This window comes from Malaclemys terrapin, chromosome 2 (assembly GCF_027887155.1).
Source record: "Malaclemys terrapin pileata isolate rMalTer1 chromosome 2, rMalTer1.hap1, whole genome shotgun sequence".
NCBI lineage: Eukaryota > Metazoa > Chordata > Testudines > Emydidae > Malaclemys > Malaclemys terrapin.
This window is the reverse complement of record NC_071506.1, coordinates 249787436-249803389: the sequence shown is the minus strand read 5'-3', so window position 1 is coordinate 249803389 and position 15954 is coordinate 249787436. Positions and strand designations below refer to the sequence as shown.

General features: G+C 39.1%; 1 protein-coding gene across 3 annotated transcripts in view; it reads left to right on the top strand.

Moving 5' to 3' along the window:
* Positions 1–15954, top strand: part of NEBL (nebulette) — a 388110-nt gene that overhangs the window by 320742 nt on the left and 51414 nt on the right. Inside the window, exons 10-18 of one of the 3 annotated variants that reach the window (XM_054020653.1) lie at positions 780–884; positions 2090–2197; positions 3634–3744; positions 8396–8506; positions 8648–8758; positions 10525–10635; positions 11293–11403; positions 12561–12671; positions 13526–13630. The exons of the other annotated variants lie outside the window; for them this stretch is intronic. Coding sequence (XP_053876628.1) covers positions 780–884; positions 2090–2197; positions 3634–3744; positions 8396–8506; positions 8648–8758; positions 10525–10635; positions 11293–11403; positions 12561–12671; positions 13526–13630 — 984 coding nt within the window. The remainder of the gene's footprint in view (positions 1–779; positions 885–2089; positions 2198–3633; positions 3745–8395; positions 8507–8647; positions 8759–10524; positions 10636–11292; positions 11404–12560; positions 12672–13525; positions 13631–15954) is intronic. 3 annotated transcript variants of the gene reach the window in all.

Below are 15954 nucleotides of genomic sequence, written 5' to 3'. Positions count from 1 at the left end.
ATAAAATTTACCAAGAGCAAAGAGTGCTCTTGCATTATGTACTCAATGCTTTATTTTATTTGGACTTACATCATGTAATCATCAATCAATGGATAACATGGACAAGGTAATAGATCTAAGATTTCCTATTGTTTTTAATACAATTTAATTTCAAATTAACACAGTTATTTGAAACAGGTTGGACAAGTACAGAATTTGTACTTGTCCAGGAGACCAGTTCTGCATCTGGAATTAAGTATAGTAAGAATAATGTATCCTATCTCAATTGCTTTTCTAAATTACTTTTTATTTAATTTTATTACTTGAGGAATGGACTTTAAATATCCAGGTTCTGCAGAGATAGATAGATATAGATATAGATATATCTATCTATTTTTTTTTTGTTACCATAAGAGAATATGTGTAAATGTTGTGTGAATTTATAATTATTTTCACTAGAAGGCAAATGGACACCATCAAATATGCTTTCTTGTCCTTTAAGCCTAAATAATATTAATTCTTTATTTTTCACAAGCAAAAATCTTTATTTGTATAAATAAGACAGGTGTTTTAAAAAAACTCTTCTGAACTTTGTGGCTGTTTTTTGCCATTGTTTTCATTCCATCACATGTTTTCCCAAAATTGGGTTATTTTTAATTGTTTAAGATTCAGTATTAGAGTTAGGTACTTTATGTTATGGTATTGAACAGTACTTTGTTATGTTGTTTCTTTTATGCTTATTTCAATTGAAACCAGTCAATTTTATATCTAAAAACATGCTTTGCTATTCTTTGTTTCAGTATGAATACAAGAAACTGTTTGAGAAAAGCAAGGGGCACTATCATTTTGCCCTGGATACAACTGAACAGATGCATCACAAAGAAAATGCTGTGCTCCAAAGTCAGGTATACACAAATTGTAAATAAACCTTATGAAGAGACAAAACCAGCTTTCTTACAGTTACTGAATCATGCACAAATCCCATGACAAATTACAATGATGTGAAATGCATATAAAGTGACTAGGGTTGCAAGTGGGAGCAGCTGAGTGCCTACATGTTGAATGTTGCAGGAGTGAGGCCTAATGCCACACGTCGACAGGGAAGAGGGTTTTTAAAACTTGTCTTAAATTCAGACACTGCTGCATTGTTAAAAAAGATCATGAAATTAAAATATCTCCCACCTTGAATGTAACATTTTGGTCCTTAACTCTTTCAGTTTCACAGCAGATAAAACCTTCAGTGTCTAGCTTTGTGATGTTTTCCACATCTTTCTCTGATTAGGATGAATAACAAATGCATGTGGCCATACATGAGCCTTGTCGATAAATCTGAGTTGTACTTTTAATTGATGAGAATGAATGAATTTACAAGGCTCCCAAGCCTAAAGATGTCTGCTTCCTTGCTGCACAAGTTATAATCAAAAAGCATATTTCAATGTCCTCAGAGTTATGTCCATCAATATTTTTATAACAAGTTTTAGGGCCAAATTCAGGTTGTCTATACTGCCTAAACATATACAAGAAAAGAGGGAGCTGAGGGTAGACATGGAATAGAATGTAAGACCAACAGCAGGTCTCTTTGAAGCAAAGGGTTAACTCTGGCTTCCTTCCCTTTCCTCTTGTGCAGGTTTCAGGAGAGGGTCTTTAAGAATAGTAGCTGGAGAGCCACAGAAGAAAGTGCCTGTAGAAAGTCAGGTCTCCGCACCAGGTTCTGAGGGGCTGTTGAACCCTAGGCTTGCATGAGCTTTTTGGTTACACCTAACTTGGCTAATGGCAATGTGTTTTGATTTATGGTTTTATATATGCTCAAAAGGTTATTTTTGCTGAGTAAACAAGATACAGTTCATGTCCCTCATTCCTGGTGTCCTCTAAATCCACTGGTCCTGAGCTCTAGAGCATTGTGGCAAGGGCATATGTTACAGCAGAAAACTTTCCCTGGTTTGGATGCCCCAGTACACCCACAGAAAGCTTGGCAAAAACATCCAAGTTAATAGCTCTGAGAGGGGGTTTGACTAGGACAGAATTTTCTTACTCCAGCCCAATCAAACAATCATCACATTTTGTCATCTACTATAGTTGTGGAGAATATTTATTTATTTTATTTTCTTAGGTTAAGTACAAAGAGGATTATGAAAAATCAAAAGGCAGGTCAATGATGGAGTTCATGGATACGCCAATTTATCAAGTTTCAAAAGAAGTTCAAAAGATTCAAAGTGAGGTTGGTGCAATACATGTTTGATTTGCATAATAAGTGATAAGAAGTAGAAAGGGATCAAAACCTGAACTGTGAATCATGACCCCTTTCTCTGTGGGTGGTTTGGATTCTAATTCGCAGATGCAAACCCATGCCTACGATTTAGGTTTCAGGTTGGTTCCCTAAGTGGAAGAGACTTATTTTCTGGTTACAGTTTAGATTGAAACAAAATCTTACAGGGACATCTTGTAGGATTGTAATTGAACTTTGAAACATAGCCTTTGTTTGGTCTTGAAACCCAAATCCTGAACCTAATCCACATCTGAACATCACCTCCCCAGCCTATCTTTAATTATATCCTGTGCTGATGGAATTGTTATAACAGCCTTAGAATGTCATCTGTAATATGTGGCAAGCTAGAAATATTGAGATTAAAACTGGGCAGAGCCTATACTAGGTCAGTGAGACCGTAGGTCTATTTACTTTTTTCTCTCCTTCCTGTCTGAAACAGAAACCTGAGTCTTTCATCTTTTTCCTCTCTACTCCTCACCTGGATAACCACTTCATTTAATTTCCCTCCTTCTCTGCTCTGTATGTAGTGAGTGTGTGGTTTATCTGTCAGTATATAGAGTGTGGGTGGGAATACTAATGGTCTGTGCTCATACTGGAAAAGTATATGAGGAAAGGTGGGCAGGGTAAGTGTGTTTCTGGTTTATAAATCCACGGTGGGTAGAAGTAAGGTTGGTGTTTGGACTTCAAATGCAAATTTCCTGGCTTTCCTGTTTTATTAATGTAGTTTTAAAGAAAAATATACTATCTTGATACTTTCTTAACAGATTACTTTGCTCACGTACATCTCCTCTGCTCTGTCCTACCTGCTTCCAAAACTCTGCTCTACAGTTTATCCAAAATGCTGCTGAAAATTCTCTTTCCCCCCATTGCTTTGGCCATGTTACTTCCCTAGTCAAATCCTTCACTAGCTTTTACTCTGCATCAGGTTCTTGGTCCTTGTCCATGTTTAAGAGTCCTGCACAGTTTCAGTCCTGTTTACCTTTCTGGTCTCATTAGCTCCAACTTCCCTCCTGCCTGGACACCTCTCTTTGGAGGCATTCACTCACACTTTTCTTCATACCTTCTTCCATCGTGTCCAGGTGATTCTTTCCTGTTCCTTGTTCACCAATCAAAACCCCCTTACCATAGTCCGATTCTTTCTCAAAGTGCATTTCTTCCATGAAGCCATTCAGTGCTGACCCAACTAGTAATAGATGTATAAATAATCGTTGTTGATTAAAAACCCTCTGACCCTAATAGAGTCCACTTAGCTTGACCACTAACTTAGTGTCTTATTTATATTTGAATTTGCAGTTTGTGTCTAATTTAGAATGTACTTCCAGCAATATGTCTGTATATGCATGTGCATATAACAGCATGCATCAGTAACTGTTGTTCTGTTTCAACAGAAAGCATATCGCAAAGATTTTGAAGAAGGGCTTAAAGGAAAGGCATCGCTGGATTTAGACAAGACCCCAGAATTCTTGCATGTACAACATGTCACCAAACTTTTGAAAGGGGTAAAGCAGGGTTTTTTTTTTTTTGTTTGTTTCTTTGTTATCCTATAAATGGTTGATAAACAGACTAGCTACAAGCTAATGGGTCATGAACCATTTATGTTAATATTTAGCTGGATAAGAATGTGACTTCATGGATAGAAATCCAGAATCTCAGTGCATCATTGAATTATTAGAACTACTACCTCCACATGATTTTATATCTGACCAATTCAGATTATTGCAACATGTAATTATTATATATTCGAGATAGTGCTCTCAACAGTATCAATACTTTCTAAAGAATCCTGTATGAACATGAAAATTCTAGCATACCCAAGCCAAGAAACTATGTGTTAAATGTAAGCGAGGTTTGAATGAGCTCTCCCCCTGACATCTAGTGATGAGTTGGAGGAAAAGACTTTGGGAGCAGACCCTGTTTGCATAGACATACCTACTCTGCCTAGGTGCCAAGCAGATGGGGTTGCTTTGTCAAAATGATACATTCTGGCTGGCTCTGGGTTACAAATCACCCTAGAATTTGAATGCAGGGGTAATGAAATGTTGTTATAATTATTGTACAAGTAAAGGGCAGCAGACCTGTGCTTGGTGTGCCTTGAACTGAACCTCACTTGCTAAGTAGGGTGTAAGGATACCATATACCATTGAGGATGAGAATGGGTGAGAACAGAAGTTTCTGCCTGGTGGTGTGGACTTTGCGTAAAGAGTCCTAGACACCATTTCACCTGCCCCTCTCTAGCATTTGAAGACAGAGCTGATTAAATTCAATTGAGCGTCCCTGTGTCTGGTTGGTGTTTCCTGGAGCTGACATCACTACTGAGCAGGTCTGGGGCTACGCCTTAGATACTGTGTGGGGACAGTGTTGCAGAGAAAAACTACACAGAAACTGCATTGGCAGTGAGATTCCCCACTGCCTCCTGAAATCACCGAGAGCTGGGTTAAGTGGTGGACCCTTAGGCCTGGTCTACACTGGGGGTGGGGGGATCAATCTATGATACGCAACTTCAGCTACGAGAATAGCATAGCTGAAGTCGACGTATCTTAGATTGACTTAGAATCACTTACTTCGCGTCCTCGTGGTGCGGGCTCGATGGCCGCCGCTCCCCCGTCAACTCCGCTTCCGCCTCTCGCCATGGTGGAGTTCCAGAGTCGATGGCAGAGCGATTGGGGATCGATCACTGCCTGCCGATCCGGCGGGTAGTGTAGACGTACCCTCAGAACGTGACGTCGCAGAGAATGGCAGCAGAGAGACAGTGGTCAGGGGTGGAAGAGAGACAGTGGCAGCTGTGAGCCAGTTGCAGAGGGGGGGAGCATCAGAACCATTGCTTAACACACACATCCCGCCCCAGAGTGGGAGGTGAACCCCTGAAAATGCACCCCTGGACTCTGGGTCTTCACTAACCAAGGACAGCCAACTGTGAGTGGGCAGCAGAGGGATGAGGTGGTGTGTTAAGGCACATCAATTTGTTGGACTTTCACACCTCAAAGAGAGAAACTGAAGCAAAAGACACTGCCCAGTGCACTGTGTGGAGGGTGTTTGCTTATGGTCACATAGTTTTGAATTGTGGTTGTGATGTTTTCTCAAATTAATATTGGGTCCCTTTACCCTTTTAATATAAGTTTTATTTTGTTGTACACAGACTCAGTGCTTGCGAGTGGGGAAGTATTGACTCTTAGAGGTTCCCAGGGGCAACGTTTAGTTTTCCCAGATTACTGGGTGGGGAGTCAGGCCAGTTCTATTTTGTATTGTTAAGAGGAACCCCCTAGATATTAAACCCAGCCCTTGTTGTTCCCAACTCCTCCTGATGAAAGGGTTACCTAAATGCATTCTTTGTGAAGGCTCCAGGTCTCTGGAACTTGCTCCCGCCTATGGTCTGAAATAGTCCAAATCTGGTGACCTTCTGGGCATACTACGACAAAAGTCTGTTTGATAGGATTTTGGAAAGGGCTGAAGATACACTTCTCAAAATGATGAAGGGGTAGAAAGGAGTGTTTGGGTGGCTGGCAGAATTCCCTTTTGAATAATTGTTTTAATGCTGTTGAAGTTCTGCTCCAGTTTTAATTATTCATTAGGGTACCAAGAGCTTTGTATAGCTGACTTTTTAATATTACTTAAATCAAAATAATTGTTACATCCAACACATATGAAGCAGCGAAGTAAAGAAAATGAAAATCCATAAAATATAGCTCTGACCATAAATGACATGGTCTGCTTTATGCATTTCTTGTAAGAAGTTGCCCAACCATTTTCCTTATTACAGCTGTTGCTTTAATATTTGATTGACTTTCTTCATGTGTCGTTTCTGAAAGATGAATATGAAATAGTAAATTAAATCTTCACTCTCAAATAGGAGATTTCTTCTGATATGTTGTAGAAATAAGGGTTTAGGATACCTCTAAAACGAATTTCTGTGTGGATGCTGTAACATTTTTTTCACTGCTCAAAATCCTCCTACCAATAGTCCCTTTCCTTGTACTATTAGACAGCTTTGTTTTCATATCAGAACAGAGTATTAATCTGGATAAATTCCATATACTGAACATATTCGTTTGACCAGATTCAGCAGTATATCAGTATTTTTAATTTAATTTCATGCGTATTTAGGAATAAAAAATGTCAAATCTGTCCAATATCATCTACATAAATTTGAATTATAACATAAAAGTGTTTAGATTTGTCATATTAAGAATTAACATTTCTACCCTATCCATTTAAGCAGAATTGAAGATGCCAAAATTAAAAACATTTTCACCCTTCTACTTTTGAAGGGTTCCTGCTTTGATTTTTTTTTTAAATAACTGAATAAGTGCATCCCAGTTTTTCTCTGGAAAAAGAGACAGTCCTGTTTACCTACAAATTTTCTTAAGAAATCCTGGTCTAAGATGGTATGATGTTGTCAGATAACATAACATGCCTTTACAAACAATTCATCCTCTGGTAAAATGATTTCCTCCCAACGGGTCGAATGCTACTTGAGCTTGGTTCAAGATACAGCTTCCTTTGGCAACACCATTTTGTGCACTTAAGACACTCCCATGCTTATTATGTCGGCCTACTCCCCAAGGAAATGTCAGTTTGCATTTTTCCTTAATGGCGTGCATTAAATGATTTCCTCTCTCACCTTTTAAACTCACCCCTCACCACCAGAGAAATAATCCTTTGTTTGTCAAAGGGAAGGAGAATATGAGCATTAAAGCAACATTTAGGCACAAGTTTAGACTGTTGAGTTCCAGATAATGTTATCCCCACATTATCAAAATTCTATTCCAAAAAATAAAAAATCAGATAAGCCAAATTATTAACATTTGTTTGTCAAGTTGTACGTTCGGGGATATATTGCTTAGTTGTTATGTAAAGGTGGTTCTTATACTTTAAGGAAACACCATGGTTTAGGAAAGTAAGAGAAATCAGTTATTTCATTTCTTAAATAGGCAATAAATTCCTCATTCATTTCAGAATACTTCATGTCTTAAAAAGGCAATAAAACAATGTGTCTGCTCAGTTGCAATCTCTTCTGTTGGTGTCTCCTTGTGGAGAGCACTCAGCAGAGATTACATCTGTTATTACAATGAGACCCGCTTTCTGTAGAAACACAACTTCTTTGGGAGAGAGAGAGAGAGAGAGAGAGAGAGAGAGAGAGAGAGAGAGAGAGAATTTAATTATTCCCCATATTAATGGGAGGATCTTCCTGATTATCATAGATGATCCTGATAATTTACTGATGTTAAAGGGAAGCTTCTTTAATGCTGGGTGTATCCTCTTTTGTTTGCCTTAAATAAAGGGCTTATGAAAGAAAAAAGCATTTTGCTAAATTCTGTGAAATTCAGTAAATAAAGGAAAGCTTTAATTCATTTACTTAAGAAGCCAGCTGAAAAATATTTGCTTAAAATCTCAGTATGTCTTTTAACCCACTCACTCTTTTTAAAAGGGAGTTCAGAGAGCGTAAGTAAAAACCTTAAGTTTGGATTAAAGCATCTTTTTTGCTGCCTGTCATCAGTTCACATCGCTCATCTGGGAATACAGGAGAGGACGGAGAACCAGCTGGCCATAGCAGCCTCCACTGTGCTTTTAATTTTACATAGAGCACTTGGATAGTATGGCAATAGTAGCTGCTAAATGCTGATAGATACTATCTCAGTGCAGTGTCTGAGTGAAATTGAAGTCAGATGGTGGGAGTTTTGTGGAACATAATTTACCAAATAGGCAGGTTACCAGCTCTTACTATCGTTATTTAGGGCATCTATCCTAATTGTGATGCCATTAGTAGAATGGGGCTGAAAATGTAGTTTGCTAGCCACCAATCTATCAAAGCTGCCATCCACAGGAAAGCCCACAAAGCGAAGGTTATTGCAATTAATACATACGAAGATCTACAACCCAAGGCCATACAGATGAGGTAGTACTGTATAGGGGTGGAACGTTTTTCAAGAGCACACAGCAAAATAAAAGGCTAAATTTAAAACCTTTTCACTTTTGGTGCAACATACCTTTTGATTTGATAATTTCCAATTCTGTTTTAACTATGATAAATGTACTTCAGCTAATTCATATTTCATAGAAAATTTCAAAGAAAGGCTTCAAATACTTAAGAGGCATATCTTTTCAAGATCTTGAACACAATTAAAGTGGAGATTTTTTTTTTTAAATCCTTAGAAAGAGTATAGAAAAGATTTGGAAGAAGGGATGAAAGGAAAAGGACTGACAGTGTTTGAAGATACTCCGGATTCGATTAGAGTGAAAAATGCAGCCCAGATACTGAATGAGGTATGTTTTGCTGGTGAAGGTTGTTAATGTAGTGGAAAGTTCAGTCTTTACAGTGCACCCTCTGGAAAATATTCTACATTTTTGCATAATTTAAATGGAAATACTGTATGTTTTGAAACTGGTGGAACCTATATTTTGCAGAAAGAATATAGAAAAGATCTGGAAAATGAAATAAAGGGGAAAGGAATGATACTGATTCCAGATATTCCTGACATTCGGAGAGCAAAAAGAGCATCGGAAATTGTTAGCGAGGTCAATGGATAAAGCATTTTAAAATATTGGGGTTTTTCTCAGTTTATTGGTTGCTTCAGTTAGTGAAAACTAGTCTCCGCTCTATTGAAAAGAGAGACGAATATGGTTTAATGGGCTTTTAAAGAAACATTTGCTGAAGATTTTTAAAAAAATCTTGTATATTAAACATTTTAGTTTTTGGAACTGGATATTGGTGCGTATTGGCAAACATCTTGCAACTTACATTTATATAAATGATTAAATATATATTTGTGAAAGCTACTTCCCAAATGCAAAGCTGTTGCTGAAGGACCATTGTTGCTTGGACCTTAAGCCTGCAATTTATTCTGTGCTCATGGATGGGCGCAGGGGTCCGCCTGCACAGAACATGTTTCAGGATTTGGGCCTTAGTGCTTACAGTGCTGGCCCAAGTTCACATGGCAGTTCCCTAACACCAAATCCACAGCTTACCACGAGATCATGTAAACTTAAATCCACTTGAAGCCCTGCTTCTGTCAACGGCCTTCTGGGAAATGGAACATTTATTAAAAAGCAACAGAGGGTCCTGTGGCACCTTTGAGACTAACAGAAGTATTGGGAGCATAAGCTTTCGTGGGTAAGAACCTCACTTCTTCAGATGCAAGTCCATTTATTGTGACCAGAGTGAGTGTAGATGCATAGGGCCTGCCCTGCTCGCTTCAAGTTAATGAGGATACACATATCACCCAGTACTGTCCTCTCAATCTTTTAAAAAGAAGAAGCCAGGAAGAAACCTCTCCCAGTCCATCCTCAACAGGAGAGGAAAAGCAATCTTAACCCTTTTCACAGGTTATCTTGTCCTTTGTGAAAAAAGCGTGGGGTGAGAAGTGGGGTATGTTACCACTAGGCTGATCAATTTCTTCCACTCAAAAAGAGATCAAGAAGCGAAAGCCTTTTAGCCCAGGCTCTTGGTGCCCTACAATGTAAGAGATTAACCCTTTTTAATTAATAGGAGGGTATAGTCAATGTTCATTGAGCCATATAACTTGGGCAAGAAAAGAAAGAAAATGTATTTATTTTTGATCTGATTGTTTTCAGTAGGTGGAAGAACACCAAAACAGAAAGGAGTGCTCAGTATGGAATAGCTAAGAGCATAACTTATTTGCTTCTTTTATCAAACAGTAGAACTAAAACCAATATATGTAGTGTCTCAATATTTTAATTCCATTTGCTTATGAATGAGGGATGTATATTCTTTGGGTGTGATGAAGATGAAATAGTCATTGCCATTCATGATTACCAGATAGTTATAATTTATAGAACTGAAAAACCAAAGATCATGTATAGAAGTATTGCCATTTGTCTAATGAGTGTGGTTCAGCAAAGACCTCATATCAAATTAGTAAATTACAACTTTTTTGCTACAAGAGCTCACTGGAAACACCTTTGTACTCATTAGATTTCTACCATAGACTTTTCATAAATAAATTATTTTTTTAAGGGAAGATTATGCTTGTATTGGGAAGACACCATACATAGCTTGTTACATTACATTCCACAGAGTTTTTAAAAATTCTTTGGAAGATAGTCACTACTATTTATATGGCCTGATTTTCAGACCATATTTTTGTGGCTGCAGTTTTGAACTTGTGAAATAGCTCCCAAAGTTTTGCTCCTACAGTTTGGTTTCCTGGCAGTTCGTTTCAGGTGTAAGGTTATGTCCACAAAAAAGGAGCTCTAGTTTGAAAATCTGGCCCATAAATATGTGGTTATAGTACATCTGATTATATGAAACTGTATCTTCACAGAAAGAATACAAGAAAGACCTGAAGACTGAAATTAAAGGGAGGGGCATGCAAGTGGGCACAGACACCCCTGAGATACAACGGGCCACGAAAGCTTCTGAAATTGCAAGCCAGGTTAGTACAGTATTTGGTGGAAGCTTTTAATTCAACAGAATATAATAAGCTACCTTTATTAAGAGTTCCGCTTTGTGACAAATCAGCACAGTAATGAATCAAATGTGTTAGGTTTCACAAAATTCATGGTCATGGGCTGATTAGAGTTTGGTGTGACACATTCCAACTCCTGGGAAAAGGTGAAAGTTTCATTACTTATTAACATCATCAGCACCATGATTAGGAGCTGCACCTGCTACCTTGACTAGCTTTTGGGCCTTAAAATAGGGTGCTGCTTGTTTGGCTAGGACTAGATGATAAATGGATGCAGAAATAGGGAAAATGCTTAAGGCCTTGCAGCCTTGATCTTGTACAGTCAGAGGAAGTGATTCATATCTACACAAGCCTCCAGTCAGGACTGTGAAAATGGAAGAGAGAGACTGAGATAAAAGGCTGCATGAAATTTTAGATAACAGTATTCTTAAAAGGATGTTTTAAGCTGGCAACAAGTGGAGTATAGATATACTGTAGGTAGACCCCACAGAGCTAATGCTATTAATATAAAAGCCATTTGGTATTATAAGGATTCTATTCAATGAAGGAACACAGATGAAAGCAGGATCCATATAAAGCTTTGGCTCTTGTACATCTGAGTATTGCCAATCCTATTCTTCACAGAAAGAATACAAGAAAGACCTAGAGACTGAAATTAAAGGGAAGGGGATGCGAGTGGGCACAGATACCCCTGAGATACAACGAGCCCAGAAAGCTTCTAAAATTGCAAGCCAGGTGGGTACAGAATGAAACATGTACATTATATTTAAAGTAAAATACAATAAGACTTTTTTAAATATATGTAACTTTAGTGCCCTTGTGGGCAAGATGGAGTCTGCTCTGCAGGCAGCTCTGGCCAAGAGAAGGTGCGTGCAGGAATGCAGCAGGGAAAGTCCCTTCCACCCCAGGGGCACCTGTTCCAAACCCCCCAGAGTGAATACACACACACCAGAATAGTACAATGAATATAGGACAGGGAAATATTTATTTACAGAGGGATAAAAGGAGGAAAACAGGGGGAAATATAAGGGGAGCGGTAAACCAGGGTTGCATTCAACTCAAGGCCCCACAGGGCCCGTAGTACCACAGTCTGAAAGGAGCAGACACCGAGCAATGTGTCTGTACACAGAGTTCAGGAGTCCTAGGCAAAGTTCCAGTCCAGTGGTGAGTCGTGGGTGCTCCTGGTCGTTGTCAGCACTAGTAAACTTTCCCCAACAAACCCCTCTGGTGCCCTCTTCTGCCGCTCTCTGCAAAGCCACACAGAGCGACAACCTTCCCGCTTAACTAGCTAACAGCCTCCTTCCTTATTCCCAATGCAAAGTCACAAGCCCCAGTACTCACAGCCCCATGCAGCTCTGGTTTGTCCTTCTCAGGTGATTCCTCCCTGTCACAGTGCTCCTCCTGGCTCCTGTCCTGGGGTGTCCCCAGTTGGCCGCTCTGTCCCTCCCAGGCTTCAGGCAGGTTCTTGGCTCCTTCTCTCCATGAGGGCCAGCTTGCTGCAGCCCTTCTGTCTGGAGCTCCAGACACACACAAGTCAATCTCCCCTCTCTCTGCTGCTCCCCATCCTCAAACAGCGCTTCCTCCTTCTGGAACAATCATCATTTCCCCTCTCAGGAAAAAAATTTAAAGGGGCCATGCTCTCTAAACCCCAATGGGATTACATATATATATATATATATATATATATATATAAAGTCATGTTGAAAGTTGACTGAACTAAGCATAGCTTGCAAAAAAACTAGATTGTACAGCTACCGTCCATTGTTTGGAATCCAATGAGTGTTACAAGAATAGCTCTGAAGATAGCACACAAATTACAGGTACAACAGCACCTACACTAAAGGTTAGGATTATTGCAGATTTTAGGATTATTGAAGTTATGGCTTTTGCAGAAAGAATACAAGAAAGATCTGGAGACTGAAATTAAAGGGAAGGGGATGCAAGTGGGCACAGATACTCCTGAGATACGAAGAGCCAAAAGAGCTTCTGAAATTGCAAGCCAGGTGAGTACAGAATGAAGTAAAAGTAAGTGTTTTCATGTCTCACAAGAGTGTGCCCTAGGCACACATTGTGCAGTGCATGCTGCATTACCTCTTATTAATTAGAAGAATCCATACTGATATTAAATATATTTACATGTGGAAGCCACATGTGGAACTAATTTTGGGCCTGATTTTCATTTACACTAAGGGCTTGTCTACACTTAAAACACTGCAGCTGCGTGTTTCAGTGAAGACAGTAGCTATGCCAATGGGAGGGGTTCTCCCATCAGCGTAGGTACTCCACCCCTCTGAGAGGGTGGTAGCTAGGTCAACAGGAAAATTCTCCCATCCACCTAGAGCAGTCTACACTAGGGGTTAGGTTGGTTTAACTGCGTTGATTAGAGATGTGGATTTTTCACACCCCTTAAGCGACATACCCTGTTTCCCCGAAAATAAGACATCCTCCGAAAATAAGGCCTACTTACAGTTTTGCCTCTCGTTGTAATATAAGGCATCCCCCCGATAATAAGACCTCCCCGATAATAAGGCATCCACCGATAATAAGGCATTTTTCATTTCTGAAAAATAAGACATCCCCTGAAAATAAGACCTAGCGCATCTTTGGGAGCAAAAATTAATATAAGACACTGTCTTATTTTCGGGGAAACAGGGTAGTTATATCAACCTAATTTCCTAGAGTGGACTAGGCCTAAGGTCCCTTTACACCACTCTGGCAGTGTAAAGGGGCTGTTAATTGGGACTAAATCATTTACAACTATTTTAACGTGCTTTTACATTATCAGAGTGAATACACATTTTGGATGTTCTAGCCGTAAGCAGAGATGACATGACCATGGTAAAATGGTGTTTTTCAGAAAATGTACAAAGATGAAGCAGGGAAGATGCTCTGTAACTACTGTACCATACCAGATACTCCAGAAATTGAGAAGATTAAGAATACTCAGAAAAACATCAGTTCAGTGAGTAGCAGCAGTTCTGCTTTTAGAAGTGATTTTTCACATATGTTCAGTATGAAATGAGCTCTCTTGTGTCCTTGCATAAAATGGGAATATTCAAGTAATTGTCCTTCAACCATATGCATAGTTTTGCAATGGCAAAGACCATATCCCTATTTCTTTTAGAAAGAACACCTGTCTTTGCTAGACTTGACACTAATATTTTGAATTACTAAATCATGATGCTACCCACACCAAGACTCTCAATTATTTTTTAACCGAAGAATTTTTTTTATCAACCCCTGAAGATAGCTTTATTACAAACTGTGTATTAAAAGGAGAAGAAACCTGGAGTGGCACCATTGTAAGTATAAGTTTTGTCATATGGTTATGGTCTAAAACTAGAAGAGAGCCTGTTACAAAATACATTTCACTTAAAAATATTAGTTCAACGGTTTTATGTTACATTGGAGAAGAGATGGATTTTTTACTTTATGCTAGATCCAGGTTTTAGTTTACCGCTAAATAAAAATCATAATGGCTCAGATTCCTAAAATTTCCCACTTTGTTCCCTATGTATTCAGTCCTCTTCACTTTTGTATGTTCATTAGTTCTGCTGTATGTAATGCTCACTGTACTTCTAATCTAATAGTGGTTTCCCAAAAGAGAAAATGAATACAGGGAATTTAGTTGATGTGACCAAAGACTGTCCAGTTACTTATTATTCCGGCTGACTCCTTTGTAAAGGTCAGTAGGATGTCTGCTGGCTAATGTACTAATTTCCCAATCATTAGCTCAAAAAGAGCCAGTTGTCTAGAGGTAAAGGAATTCTATTAAAGCTGGTATTGTAAATTAACCTATGTTGTATTGCAACAAAATTTCAATATGTAAACAATGTTGCTTGAAATTTTTACCACTATCTGACCAGAGAGGTGACATTCCTGAGTATTGCACGTCATTTTAGCTACTCAACTACATTTCACTTCAAAAACAGACTTGTTGCTAAATCTTTGTTCAGTTTAGCTATATCACCCTCAACATTGCAGCATCAGAAGTGGAAGCAGGGGCTTCCAGGGAAAGGAGAGAAGAGAGGCCTCTGAGATAGGTTTGGGCAGTGGAGGCTTGTGTAGCATCTTCCTGCCATCACCACCACTCCAAGTGACTGCAGTTGGGAATAGTCTCTTCTCCTTTCAGAGAAGGGATTTTGAAGCACTGAACCTACTGCTTTCTGATACTATTTGCTGATGGGCCCAGCTGCCTCAGTTCTTGGCTTGCCATATTTGCTCCTTGCTGCTCTTTGTTGCCTCATGTTTGAACACTGCTGTGCAATGTATTATGGAGGCATGTTTCACGCTATGTCTCATGTTACAATAAAACAGTAATGTGCTAAATTCAAACACAAAAGGTAAAAAAGGGCAACCTGAGCTAGGCCCTCCCTGAATCCCATCTCCTGGCCCCACTCTTCCCCAGCAATTGTCGGTGGGAAGAGGGCAGCAGGTGGATCTATGGGTCTAAATTCTATTGGGATTTGAGCCCCCTGCCAGTTAGGACTCAGAGCCATACAATCAATCTGCCACTGCTTGGAGGAGTTTTGGCAAGCCTCAAAGTCCTGGAGCCTCCTAGGAAATTCCAGTAACTCTGTAAGGGCCAGCATGAGCCTGCAACACTGTGGCTTTTTTTAAAAAATGTCCCCTTATATTTAGCTAATTATTTAACAAAAGCATATACCTTTATTTCTGAGATAAAAGTTCTGAACTCTGTCTCTTAACTGCACCCTCTCTCTGTGAAACCAGCCCATAACTGGGAACGATATGTTAATATACTATTGGCTCGTTCTCTTTACCTTCTGACCTTTTACTTTCCTGTGCAGCTTAGGTTAATAAAGGTAAGTTATTAAGCAATCTAGTGCTAAATAACTAGGGATGGTACTAGAGACAACCACACTAAAGAAAAATTGGGACATTCTTTGATCCTACTTTTATTTGTTTCTCATTAGTTTGGCAGTGTCTCACACCTGGACTTTGTCAGGGTTAAAGAGACAGAGTTCCTTCTCTGCTAAAGAGGACAAAACAAACAGCTAGCTCTGCAGATAAAATCAATGCTTCTTTTTGTTTGCCAGCTGGAAGTGCTTTCCTAGCGCAACTTGCTCCAAATGATATGTCAGATCATTCACAGTAGGATCTTAACTGCACAGTCATCTCTTTCATAGTAAAATTCATGTTCCAATATGTTTTATACCTCGTGATGGAGGAAGAAACAACATATTTTAGTTTAATGAGTACTGTATGTAAATCTCTTTACCTCCTTTTAACAAGTTTGTGCATTTTAACAATTTTAAAGAACTTACT